At 42.6% G+C, this 13,174-nt stretch overlaps 1 protein-coding gene across 1 annotated transcript; it reads right to left on the bottom strand.

Moving 5' to 3' along the window:
* Positions 1 to 820: 820 nt before the first annotated feature.
* Positions 821 to 3,762, bottom strand: LOC140874307 (uncharacterized). The gene is made up of 4 exons (XM_073277582.1): positions 3,544 to 3,762; positions 3,108 to 3,216; positions 1,957 to 2,955; positions 821 to 1,770 (listed from the first exon to the last, which is right to left on the bottom strand). The coding sequence occupies exons 1-4, from the start codon at positions 3,760 to 3,762 to the stop codon at positions 821 to 823; spliced, it is 2,277 nt and encodes a 758-aa protein (XP_073133683.1).
* Positions 3,763 to 13,174: the final 9,412 nt, after the last annotated feature.

Below are 13,174 nucleotides of genomic sequence, written 5' to 3'. Positions count from 1 at the left end.
AATTCGATTAAAGGCAAGTGTTCACTCCAGTTACCACTGAAGTCTAGAGCACAAGCCCTCAACATGTCCTCCAATGTTTGGATCGTTCTCTCTGTTTGGCCATCAGTTTGAGGGTGATAGGCCGTACTGAGAGTGACCTTAGTTCCCATGACATTTTGAAAGCTTTTCCAAAATCTGGACGCAAAACTCGGGTCCCTATTTGACAAAATACTAGCAGGTACACCATGTAATCTTACGATATTGTCCATGTACAGGGTAGCTAGTTTATCCAGGTTGTAGTTCATGCGGACCGGTAGGAAATGCGCTGTCTTTGTAAGTCTATCTACAATTACCCATATTCCATCATGACTCTGCCTTGACTTGGGTAAGCCGACAACAAAATCCATAGAAATGTGTTCCCACTTCCATTCTGGAATTTCCAAAGGTTGAAGTAATCCTTCAGGTCGTCGATTTCAGCTTTGACTTTCTAACAGACCTGACATCGAGACACAAACTCAGCGACATCCTTTTTCATCCAATTCCACCAAAAATTTCCTTTTAAATCTCGATACATCTTGGTGCTGCCGGGATGAACTGAAAATTTTGATTTGTGTGCTTCAGACATTACTTCATGACGAAGATTATCGATGTCGAGTACACACAATCGTCCTTTAATCCACAAAACTCCATTTTGATCTATTTGGAGATTAGGCGTCTTTCCTTCCTTGAATTGGTCCTTAAGTTTGATTAAGGAAGGATCTTGATTCTGTTTCAACTTGACTATTTCTCGAAGACATGGTTGTGCTGAGATTGAAGCTAGAATTACTTTACCCATATTCTTTCAACTTAACGCATCAGCGACCTTGTTTGCTTTTCCAGGGTGGTAGCTTATCGTCAAGTCATAATCTTTCAGTAGCTCAATCCACCTTCTTTGTCTCATATTCAACTCTTTTTGAGTAAACAAGTACTTGAGACTTTGGTGATCAGTAAATATTTCACATTTTGCCCCGTAGAGGTAGTGCCTCCAAATATTTAGTGCAAAGACTACTACTGCTAATTCAAGATCATGTGTGGGGTAGTTTTGCTCATACGGCTTCAGTTGTCTTGATGCATAAGCAATTACCCTTCCTTCTTGCATAAGTACGCATCCCAACCCTTCTTTTGACTCATCACTGTATATGGTAAAATCTTTACCTTCCGTTGGTAGAATCAACACTGGAGTGGATGCCAACTTTTCTTTCAAGGTTTGAAAGCTCTTCTCACACAATTCATCCCAGTTGAATTTAGAGTTTTTTTGTGTGAGTTTGGTGAGAAGTATAGCTATTGAGGAAAATCCTTCCACAAACTTCCGATAATAGCCAGCCAGGCCTAGAAAACTCCAAACTTCAGTTACCGTTTTTGGTCTAGGCCAATCCATGACGGCTTCCACTTTCTTGGAATCCACTGACACTCCGTCTTTGGAAATTATATGACCCAGAAAAGTTACGCTCTTTAGCCAGAATTCACACTTCTTAAATTTGGCGTAGAGTTCGTTTTCTCTCAATGTCTGAAGTGTGAGCCGAAGATGGTCTTTATGTTCCTCGTCACTTGGTGAATATACGAGAATGTCATCAATAAACATCACTACAAACTTGTCGAGGAACGACTTGAATACTCTGTTCATGAGGTCCATGAATGCTGCCGGTGCATTGGTTAATCCAAAAGGCATCACCATGAACTCGTAATGTCCATACCTTGTTCGGAAAGCTGTTTTCGGAACATCTTCTGTCTTGACTTTCAATTGGTGATAGCCTGACCTTAGATCGAGTTTGGAAAAGACTGTTGCTCCTTTGAGTTGGTCAAACAGATCATCAATTCTTGGAAGAGGATACTTGTTCTTGATTGTGATTTTATGTAGTTCTCGGTAGTCAATACACAATCTCATACTCCCATCCTTCTTCTTGACAAACAGGACTGGGGCTCCCCAAGGAGATGCACTTGGTCTTATCTGCTTTTTATCCAACAATTCTTGGAGTTGCTCTTTTAATTCTTTCAACTCTGCTGGAGCCATTCGGTATGGTGCTTTCGAGATAGGTGCAGCACCAGGTACCAGATTAATTTCAAATTCCACTTCGCGGTCGAGAATTACCCCAGGAAGTTCTTCAGGAAACACATCCGGAAATTCTTGAACTACCGGAATATCTTCTAATGAAAGTGTAACTTCTTCATTTACCTTGCCTACCACTGCTAAGTATACTTCTTTGCCACTTTTCATAGCTTTCCAAGTTTGAGAAGCAGATAAAAGAGACTTCTGCTCCTTGACTTTGCCATGATAAATGACTTCGTCGAGATTTGCAGCTCTCAATTTGACATTCTTCATGCGACAATCTACTAAAGCATGGTTATTTGCTAGCCAATCCATTCCTAAGATGGCATCAAATTCTACCATGTTTAGTTGAATGAGTTCAGCTTGAAATACGTGTTCACTGATGTTAATTACGCAATCTCTGTGAACCCTATATGTTTCAATTGGGTTGCTAGTGGGAGTTGCTACTCTAAAAAGTTCCACAAGTGACTCAGGAGTAAGTCCTAACTTCTTAGCAAACCTCTTAGATATAAATAAATGCATAGCACCACAATCAAACAACACATAAGTAGAAGTTTTGTTGATTAGAATGGTACCTGCTACAACGTCATTTGCATTCTCGACCTCCTCTTGGGTTATGGCAAAAACTCGGGCATTCGGCTTGTTCTCATTTGGTTTATTCGGAGTAGAACTGCCTTTTGCCTCAGTTTCTTTGCCCTTGTTTTCTGGATAATCTGCAATGCGGTGCCCAGTCTTCCCACATCCAAAACAGGCGCCACTTTCTCTGCGGCATTCTCCGAAGTGTTTAAATCCACAGGTACTACATGGTTTGAATTCTTGATTGCTTGGTTTTGAAGGAGCGCTCTTGTTTGTTCCAGTAAATTGATATGGTTTCTTGAATGGCTGTTTTCCTGTTGAAGATTGCCCCACAAGAGGTCTCTTGTTCGTGTTCTCGTCTTCCCTTCGCTTGATATCGGACTCAGCTCGAATTCAGCTCCCATTAAATCAGCAAAACTTGTGGCATGGTATACTGCTAAAGCTATCTGAATACGACTGCTCAAACCTCTTTTGAAATGGTGCATCTTCAAGACATCATCAGCCATGATAGTAGGAGCATACGTTCCGAGTGAATTGAATTTTGAAGTGCATTCAACCACTGACATATCCTGAGTCTGAGTGAAATTTTCGAACTCACTTAATTTTTGCAATATGACTTCCGCAGGATAATACTGCTTCAGGAACACATCCTTAAATTGTCACCACGTGATTGGACCGACTGCAATCATAGGTGGTGAAACTGCCTCCCACCACTTGGCTGCTTTTTCTTCCAAAAATGGTGTCACGACATCTACTTTAAACTCGTCAGGAATCTCGAGTAGGCGAAGTTGAGTCTCAATATTCTTGAGCCAATTTTGGCCAACCTCAGGATTTGGATCTCCTTTAAAGGTTTGGGCTCAATTTTTTCTCAGTGACTCGTAATGATACTTCACCCCTTGCACCTGTTGTACTGCCTGTGGTGGTGGATTTCCATTGGCAGATGGGTTTCCCAACCCTTGAATGGTGGTAGCCACAATGGTTGCTATGGCCATCAAATCTGCTTGATTCAAGCCTAACCCTGGTGGTGGTGGTGGTGGTGGTGGTGGTGGATTCCCTTCATTGTTGTTGTTGCGGTTTCGATAGCGTGGGTTACGATTGTTGCGTACCGGCCTCTCGTCCATGTCCTACAATCGTGTAAAGTTTCTAAGATTTTGATAGATTTATGTATTAGAAGCATAACTGGACAAGTTGGACACATAGATAATCAAAAGATCATTCATTGAATCTCAAAATAACACTGAATCAAAATAACAACTGATAGTTTTTGTTTGAATTTAAAACAGCAACAGAATTGGAAATAAGTGACAACGAAACACAGCTGAATAGTGACTAAAGCATCCATACTAATCTAATTCTATAACTTCTTCATCCCCCACGGCCTCGACGGGCTCTTCCTCAACCTCTATCTCTTCCGGATCCTCCTCCGGATCTTCCTCGGGTTCTTCCTCAGAATCCTCTTCTTGCAGCTGATTTACAGCCTGAAGTAGAATAACATTATGATTATTCAAGTTTGCCACTGTACCCTACAATTGCTGGACTTGAGCTTCCAGCTGCTGGATACGATCTCGCATCTGTTGACGACGCTGCCCATGTTCTGCGTAGGACTGCTGCCCCAACTGCTTCTCATGCTCCACTTGTTTAGTCAAGTGGCTAACAACACCAGACAGCTCTGCTATGGTGTCCTGTGCTGTCCCCAATCTGTCTTTTGTCTGCTTATGCTCTATCTAAGTTGCCTCCATTTTTCCTTTCGTTTTGTTATGCTCTTCTTCAGACTTAATCACTTGGTTGCGCAGAGCTTCCTCACGGAAGTGATTAAGGTCCATGTCATCACGGAGATATATGTTATCCCCCCTCACTTGCTCTAACTCATATAAGTACTTGTTGGCCCTCTTCTCCCATTCTCGCTGCTCACGCCTAGCAAGAACAACCTTAGCGCAAAGTCGAGTAATCTTATGCTTCTGGTTATCAATAACCAGTTGCTTCATGTGAAAGATGGAATGGGCACGGGTACGAGGAAAACTGGGCGCCATTTCCTGAAAGAAAACAAATGGAAAGGCAAGGTGTGAGACCTCGGTTCTAAACAACAATTAAAGGAGTAATTCAATAAGTAAGCAATTAAAAGCCAAGAGCATTTTTTTTAAAGGGGACGTGCGGGCGTCATGCCCAAGCCCTCGCACGGGCGCGCCTGAAGCTCTGCCCAAAACTTTCGAAATGAAGTGCGGGATGCACGGGCATGCCACCCGAGGCGCGGGCGCGCATGGCCTGCTGAATTGGCTCAAAACAAGCCTCCAAAAGTGCAATAACATAACCAAAAGAACTCTAACATGATCCAACTAATATATATTCAACAACATAGCATTTAAATACATAAAAGTGAAGAACACGCATCGATGCTAGCTATTACAAGCCGAATACAGAATACAAGAGTTCTAACCACAAGCAAGACCACTTCCAATCCAAGTTCCAGTTCTTAACATGCTTCAAAACATAAACTAGATTGTCATGCTAACAAGACTTCTAAACCGAGTCTCACTTCTACATCATTCCCTCAAAGCTAACCATGCCTCTTCTGACTTGATCCTGCCCCACCTGTTGCCAAGTACACATACAAAACAAAGCAACAGCCAGACAACCGGTGAGAATGATAATCTCGGTAAAAGCAACATACAAGTAATACAACAACAAACATGCTTTCAAAACAACAACGAAATCAATAACAACGTAATGAAATGCATGTCTTTAAACCGGGATATCAAATCTGATAAACGAGGGATTTTTGCTGTGCTTTTGGGATCCCGAGGATGAGATCACGTTACCACTCACCGACTCTCCCAATCGAGGTGGTGCCACGTATCCCACTCCTCTAGACTTTGAGCAACTATAATGAGTATGCTAGCACTAGGCGAAATTACTACGACTTAGGCCACTCAATTACAGTTCCCAAACGTCTAAACAAAAAGGGCTATTCTGCCCGCTGAAATCAAAGTTGGCTCAAGATGAATGCATAACAGAATATAAAACATAGCCATATAATAAAAGCTCAAGCAATTAAACAAGACACAAGTTCCTCATGCTAGAACAAGTGTAGATGCAAGTATGTGCTTTTAAGGAAAACTCGAGAACCAACTGTCCCGAGTATGCTATCCCGCTATCGATGACTGCTTTTACCTTTCAAGGCAGTAGTTCCAACTTCTGGGAAGCTACAACAAAAGATTGTATCAAAGTCTAACCAATCTAAACAACAACAAGGCTCAAGGTAATTATCTATACCGTTCTTCGTCCAAATCTCTGAAACAAACAAATGCTGTTAACCCTGGGCTTGACAAACTCCAAACGAATCTGTTCAGATACAAATCAAAGATCAATAACCATGATCAACTTACAAGCCAAGTTCAACAACTCAAAAACGGTTCGAAATCCCAAAGCTCAAACCGACGGCATAACGACTAAAAACTGAACAAACTGGAAATGCAGACAGCGGTTCAATACCGATATAATCTCATAACAATGCTAATACAACAACAACAAGGCAATCCCAAAAAATCTAAAAACTCAAACTTTTGAAAATGGCTTCCAAAAATCACAACAAATCCGAACATCGCTCTAATTCAAAACCGACAGATAATAAACGATCAGAACTCTGTCAAGAACAATATACTAGAATCTAGATCGATTCTAACAACCTCCGAAAAACAAAACATATCTGATCGGAGAAATACTTATGGTATAACGGAGCTCTCACTGCAGTGATCACTAATCTGCCTTCAGAAATAAATTCCAACGGCCGGATCGAGCTCGGACTGAAATCAGAAAGCTTGGAAGCTCAATGGGGCGTCTTCAATGGAGGATGCGTGCAAGGGGAAGGAGAGGGAGAGAATGGACCAAGTCAAACTAGACAAGATAATATATAAAATCCATTAATTGCGTTTTAGTCCCTGAAAAATCCAATTTTTGCAAAAAGGACCCTGATCAAAATCAAGTCGGCTCGCGAACTCTGCAATCTCTGATTAAATCAAATAAACTCATTTAAGATAAAAACGGGACGTTAAAATTCTCTCCCACTAAAAAGAGATTTCATCCTCGAAATCAACGAGAACCACAACTCATAAGATAGAATAAAGAACTAAAGATAGTAAGAAGAACTCACGTCATCCGAATAACTCCGAAAATCGCTGTCTCATGTCAAACTCTGTCTCCCAAGTCGCTTCCTCGACGCCGTGATGGCTCCACTGCACTTTCACCAACGGAATCGACTTGGTCATGAGTTGTTTCTCCTTTCGATCAAGGATCTGAATCGATCGCTCAAAGTAGCTCAGAGTCTCATCTAACTCGGCTTCGTCAGGCTGAAGGATATGAGAAGAATCTGGATGATACTTTCGCAGCATAGAGACGTGAAAAACGTCATGAATACCAGATAAAGACGGAGGAAGTGCAAGCCTGTAGGAAAGATCGCCTATTTTCTCGAGAATCTCGTACGGCCCGATGAATCTCGGAGATAATTTCCCTCTCTTACCGAATCTGACAGTGCCTCTGAACGGAGAAATCTTCAGAAAGACTCGGTCTCCCTGATCAAAACTCAAAGGTCTACGCCTAACATTCGCATACTTCGCCTGTCTATCTTGAGCTGACTTCATTCTGGTCTGAATGATCTTAACCTGCTCTGCCATATCTCTAAGCATATCCGGTCCCAAATCTGGTGACTCGGATAAGTCATCCCAAAACAACGGAGATCGGCATTTCTTACCTTGCAATGCCTCAAAAGGCGCCATACCGATACTCGCTTGGAAGCTGTTGTTGTAAGAAAACTCGACAAGAGGCAAAGAATCCTGCCAACTAGTGCCAAAGTCTAGCACTACCGCTCGCAGCATATCCTCTAACGTCTGGATAGTCCGCTCTGACTGTCCATCGGTCTGAGGATGATAAGCTGTACTCAGACGCAATCGAGTACCAAGTGCCCCCTGAAGACTGTGCCAGAAGTAAGAAGTGAATCTAGGATCTCTGTCTGAAACGATCGACTTCGGCACACCATGCAATCTCACAACATTGCTAACATACAACTCAGCCATCTGATCATGATGATACGTCATCCTTTACGGAATAAAACACGCAGACTTCGTCAATCGGTCGATCACTACCCAAATAGCATCGCATCCTCGAACGGATCGTGGTAGCTTCATGACGAAATCCATGGAAATGTGATCCCACTTCCATTTAGGAACAGATAGACTGTGCAACAGACCTCCTGGTCGCTTCCGTTCTGCTTTCACCTGTTGACAATTCAAACACCGAGATACAAACCTCGCTACATCGCTCTTCATTCTCTTCCACCAGAACTGGTTCTTCAGATCGTTGTACATCTTACGACCTCCAGGATGAATACTAAACCGACTGCAATGAGCCTCTCGGAGAATACGCTGTCTCAACTCCGAAATATCAGGCACAACAATACGGTTATTCACGAACAAAACATCATCTCTAACCTGGAATTCAGACTGATGACCCGATCTGACTTTCTCTACTGAAATCTGGATGCTCGGCTCAGACTTCTGTGCTTCTCTGATTGCAACAAACAACTCTGGCTCGGCTTGAATAGCAAACACTCTGATAGTCTCCCTATCTGTTTCAAACTCTAAACCAGAAGTGCAACAATCATCGATCAACTGAGAAACACCGATAGTAGAAAAAGATAAAGAACAAAGCTTTCGGCTCAAGGCATCTGCAACTGCATTAGACTTCCCCGGATAGTACTTGATTTCACAGTCGAAATCCTTCAACAGATCTAACCATATTCTCTGTCTCATATTTAGCTCTGCCTGTGAAAACAAGTACTTAAGGCTCTTATGGTCAGAAAAGATATCGAAAGACTCACCATAAAGATAGTAACGCCAGATCTTCAGAGCAAAGACGATCGCAGCTAGTTCAAGATCATGGACCGGATAACGAGTCTCGTGCGGTTTCAGCTGCCTCGATGCATACGCTATCACATGCTTATGCTGCATAAGAACACAACCCAAGCCTCGGTTAAAAGCATCACAATAGACTGTGAAACCTCCAGTACCCTTCGGAATAGAAAGAATTGGAGCACTGGTCAGTCTCCTCTTCAGATCAATAAAGCTAGCCTCACAATCTGGAGTCCAAACAAAAGGCGCATTTTTCTGAGTCAGCTGGGTAATAGGCTTGGCAATAGACGAGAAACCCTCGATGAAACGACGGTAATAACCAGCTAAACCCATGAAGCTTCGGATCTCCGACACTGAAGTAGGTCTAGGCCAATTCATAACCGCTTCAATCTTGCTGGGATCAACAGAAATCCCATCTTCAGAAATAATATGACCGAGAAAGACAACTCGATCTAACCAAAATTCGCATTTCGACAGCTTGGCAAACAACTGCACAACTCGCAAAATCTGCAATATGGTCCTCAAGTGCTCTGCATGGTCAGTACGGTTCTTCGAGTAGATAAGAATATCATCGATAAAGATAATGACGAACTCATCTAAATAATGCTGAAAGATACGGTTCATCAAACCCATAAAAACCGCTGGGGCGTTAGTCAAACCGAACGGCGTGACTATAAACTCAAAATGACCATACCTTGTTCTGAATGCGGTCTTAGGAACGTCTTCCTCTCGCACTCTCAACTGGTGATAAACTGACCTCAGATCAATCTTAGAGTAGACAGAAGAACCCTGCAGTTGATCAAACAAGTCATCTATTCGGGGTAAAGGATACCTGTTCTTAACTGTAGCCTGATTCAATTGACGGTAGTCGATACAGAGCCGCATAGAACCATCCTTCTTCCGAACGAGTAGAACAGGAGCACCCCAAGGCGATACACTAGGTCTGATGTATCCCTTGGCAATCAAATCCTCAAGCTGCTCCTTCAACTCTCTCAATTCAACAAGTGCCATACGATAAGGAGCTTTTGAAATAGGTTGAGTACCTGACACTAAGTCAATGCTGAATTCGATTTCTCGAATAGGTGGAAAACCAGGAACATCTTCCGGGAACACATCAGCAAATTCTCTAACCACCGGTAAATCTACCAAAGCTGGGCTAGATTTCAGTACATTAACCGCATAAACCAAAAATCCTTCTGCACCTATCTGTAGCAAACGAGTCATAGATAACACTGAAATCAAAGGAATTCTAGATCGAGAACCCTTACCAAAGAATTTCCACTCGTCTGCCATTTCAGGTCTGAACCTGACAACTTTCTGGAAACAATCGACTGTCGTCCTGTACTTGGTTAAAGCATCTATCCCGACAATACAATCAAAATCTGACAGTCCAAGTACAATACAGTCGAATTCTAACAAATTTCCTTCAAAACACAGTTCACAGTTCCTGACTAATCTGACAGAAACAATTCCTCCACCCAAAGGTGAAGTAACAGCTACTACTATAGGCAACAATTCAGTTGGCAAAGCATGCAATAATACGAATTTCTCAGAGATAAAAGAATGGGAAGCACCTGTATCTATCAAGACATGAGCAGAATAACCAAAAATCGAACAGTTACGTGCTATAACATCGTCAGGTGCTGCTTGAGCCTGATCCTCTGTCAGAGCAAATACTCGTGCTTGCTGTCTCGGAGGCTGATTTGCACTGGTACTACCTCCCTATCTGTTCTACTACTGAGGCTGGAAAGAGTGCACTGCAGAAGACTGCCTCTCAGGCTGAGCTGCAGGTCTAGACGAACTCCCACTCTGAGCTCTATCTCTATTACGCTGAGGGAACACCTTAGAGAAGTGTCCCGGTTGCTGACATGTGTTACAATTACCAAAGACTCCCACACACTGATCCGGTGAGTGTCTTCCTTCACACTTGCTGCAGTACAAGGATGATGACCCAGAACTCGGTCCTGAACCGAATTGCTTTGAACCACTGGAACTGGACGAACTGTTCCCATGCCTCTTGAACTGTTTACCTCTTGCCTTGTACTGATCCTTTCTGTTTCCCCCACTGTTACCACCTTCATACCTCTGCTGCTGGTTTTGATGCTGAGGTGGCTGATTTTGATACTGAGATGGTTGGTTCCGATACTGCCTCTGCTGCTGAGGTGCTACCTGATTACCTCTTTGCCTCCACAAGCCTGCTTCTGCTCCCTTTGCGTGATTCATGGCATCCGCAAAGTTGTCTGGCCTAGCAGTGTTTACCAAAGTGAAGATGTCAGGATTCAAGCCATTTATGAAGTGATCTGCCTTAGCTTCTTCATCTCCGGCAATTAGTGGTGCAAAACGCAACAGACTATCAAACTTGGCAACACACTCTTCGATGTTCAGATTCCCTTGTCTCAAATTGGCAAATTCTGCTCCCTTGTCCTTACGGTACGAGATAGGGAAAAACCGCTTATAGAATTCATATTTAAAAAGAGTCCAAGTAACTTCCATACCTCTATTCTCTATTGCTTTCTTTGTCATGATCCACCAGCTCTTAGCAACCCCACGTAGCTGATGAATGACTAACCTGATTCTGCGGTCATCTGTGTAATCAATGGAATCGAATAGCTGATCAATATCATCCAACCAACTCTCGCAGTCAACTGGATTTTCTGAACCCATCAATAATGGCGGATTGAACGACTGAAACCTCTTCAACAAGGTTTCCATAGGCGTTGCTGAAGCATCCAACTGATCAACTTCAGTGCTAGCTTGCTCATTCGCAGGGATAACTGGCGGTGTGTTTCTGTTTATCACTCGACGAGGACCCATCTGATAATCAAAGGTTAGGACACGAGATATCTCAATCGCTACAATCAGTGCCCTTACAACTTCTTGGAATACCGGATATCAGTCGATAACAGAAACAGTTATATCTCAACTAGATCATGCTTTATAAATTAAATCACATAACCATGTAATTCAATAATTCTCAATAATAAAGCATGCTCGCATGGAATTAAGTACACAGTTAAAATAATTCAAACACATGCGAGGAGCCAATACACGCAGACTCAATCTACCCGCTCACTCTAGTTCGACCAAGAATCTTAACTCTCTGATACCACTTAATGTGAGACCTCGGTTCTAAACAACAATTAAAGGAGTAATTCAATAAGTAAGCAATTAAAAGCCAAGAGCATTTTTTTTTTAAAGGGGACGCGCGGGCGCGCCGCTTGAGGCGCAGGCGCGCATGGCGTCCTGCCCAAGCCTCGCGCGGGCGCGTCACCTGAGGTGCGAGCGCGCCTGAAGCTCTGCCCAAAACTTTTGAAACGAAGTGCGGGACGCGCGGGCGCGCCATCCGAGACGCGGGCGCGCATGGCCTGCTGAATTGGCTCAAAACAAGCCTCCAAAAGTGCAATAACATAACCAAAAGAACTCTAACATGATCCAACTAATATATATCCAACAACATAGCATTTAAATACATAAAAGTGAAGAACACGCATCGATGCTAGCTATTACAAGCCGAATACAGAATATAAGAGTTCTAACCACAAGCAAGACCACTTCCAATCCAAGTTCCAGTTCTTAACATGCTTCAAAACATAAACTAGATTTTCATGCTAACAAGACTTCTAAACCGATTCTCACTTCTACATCATTCCCTCAAAGCTAACCATGCCTCTTCTGACTTGATCCTGCCCCACCTGTTGCCAAGTACACATACAAAACAAAGCAACAACCGGATAACCGGTGAGAATGATAATCCCAGTAAAAGCAACATACAAGTAATACAACAACAAACATGCTTTCAAAACAACAACGAAATCAATAACAACGTAATGAAATGCATGTCTTTAAACCGGGATATCAAATCTGATAAACGAGGGATTTCTGCTGTGCTTTTGGGATCCCGAGGATGAGATCACGTAACCACTCACCGACTCTCCCAATCGAGGTGGTGCCACGTATCCCACTCCTCTAGACTTTGAGCAACTATAATGAGTATGCTAGCACTAGGCGAAATGACTACGACCTAGGCCACTCAATTATAGTTCCCAAACGTCTAAACAAAAATGGCTATTTTGCCCGCTGAAATCAAAGTTGGCTCAAGATGAATGCATAACAGAATATAAAACATAGCCATATAATAAAAGCTCAAGCAACAAGACACAAGTTCCTCATGCTAGAACAAGTGTAGATGCAAGTATATGCTTTTAAGGGAAACTCGAGAACCAACTGTCCCGAGTATTCTATCCCGCTATCGATGACTGCTTTTGCCTTTTAAGGCAGTAGTTCCAACTTCTGGAAAGCTACAACAAAAGATTGTATCAAAGTCTAACCAATCTAAACAACAACAAGGCTCAAGGTAATTATCTATACCGTTCTTCGTCCAAATCTTTGAAACGAACAAATGCTGTTAACCCTGGGCTTGAAAAACTCCGAACGAATCTGTTCAGATACAAATCAAAGATCAATAACCATGATCAACTTACAAGCCAAGTTCAACAACTCAAAAACGGTTCGAAATCCCAAAACTCAAACCGACGGCATAACGGCTAAAAACTGAACAAATCGGAAACGCAGACAGTAGTTCAATACCGATATAATCTCATAACAATGCTAATACAACAACAACAAGGCAATC

Source organism: Henckelia pumila, chromosome 1, assembly GCF_033568475.1.
Source record: "Henckelia pumila isolate YLH828 chromosome 1, ASM3356847v2, whole genome shotgun sequence".
Lineage (NCBI taxonomy): Eukaryota > Viridiplantae > Streptophyta > Magnoliopsida > Lamiales > Gesneriaceae > Henckelia > Henckelia pumila.
Note: the sequence above shows the minus strand (reverse complement) of the source record. Positions and strands in the feature narration are given on the sequence as shown.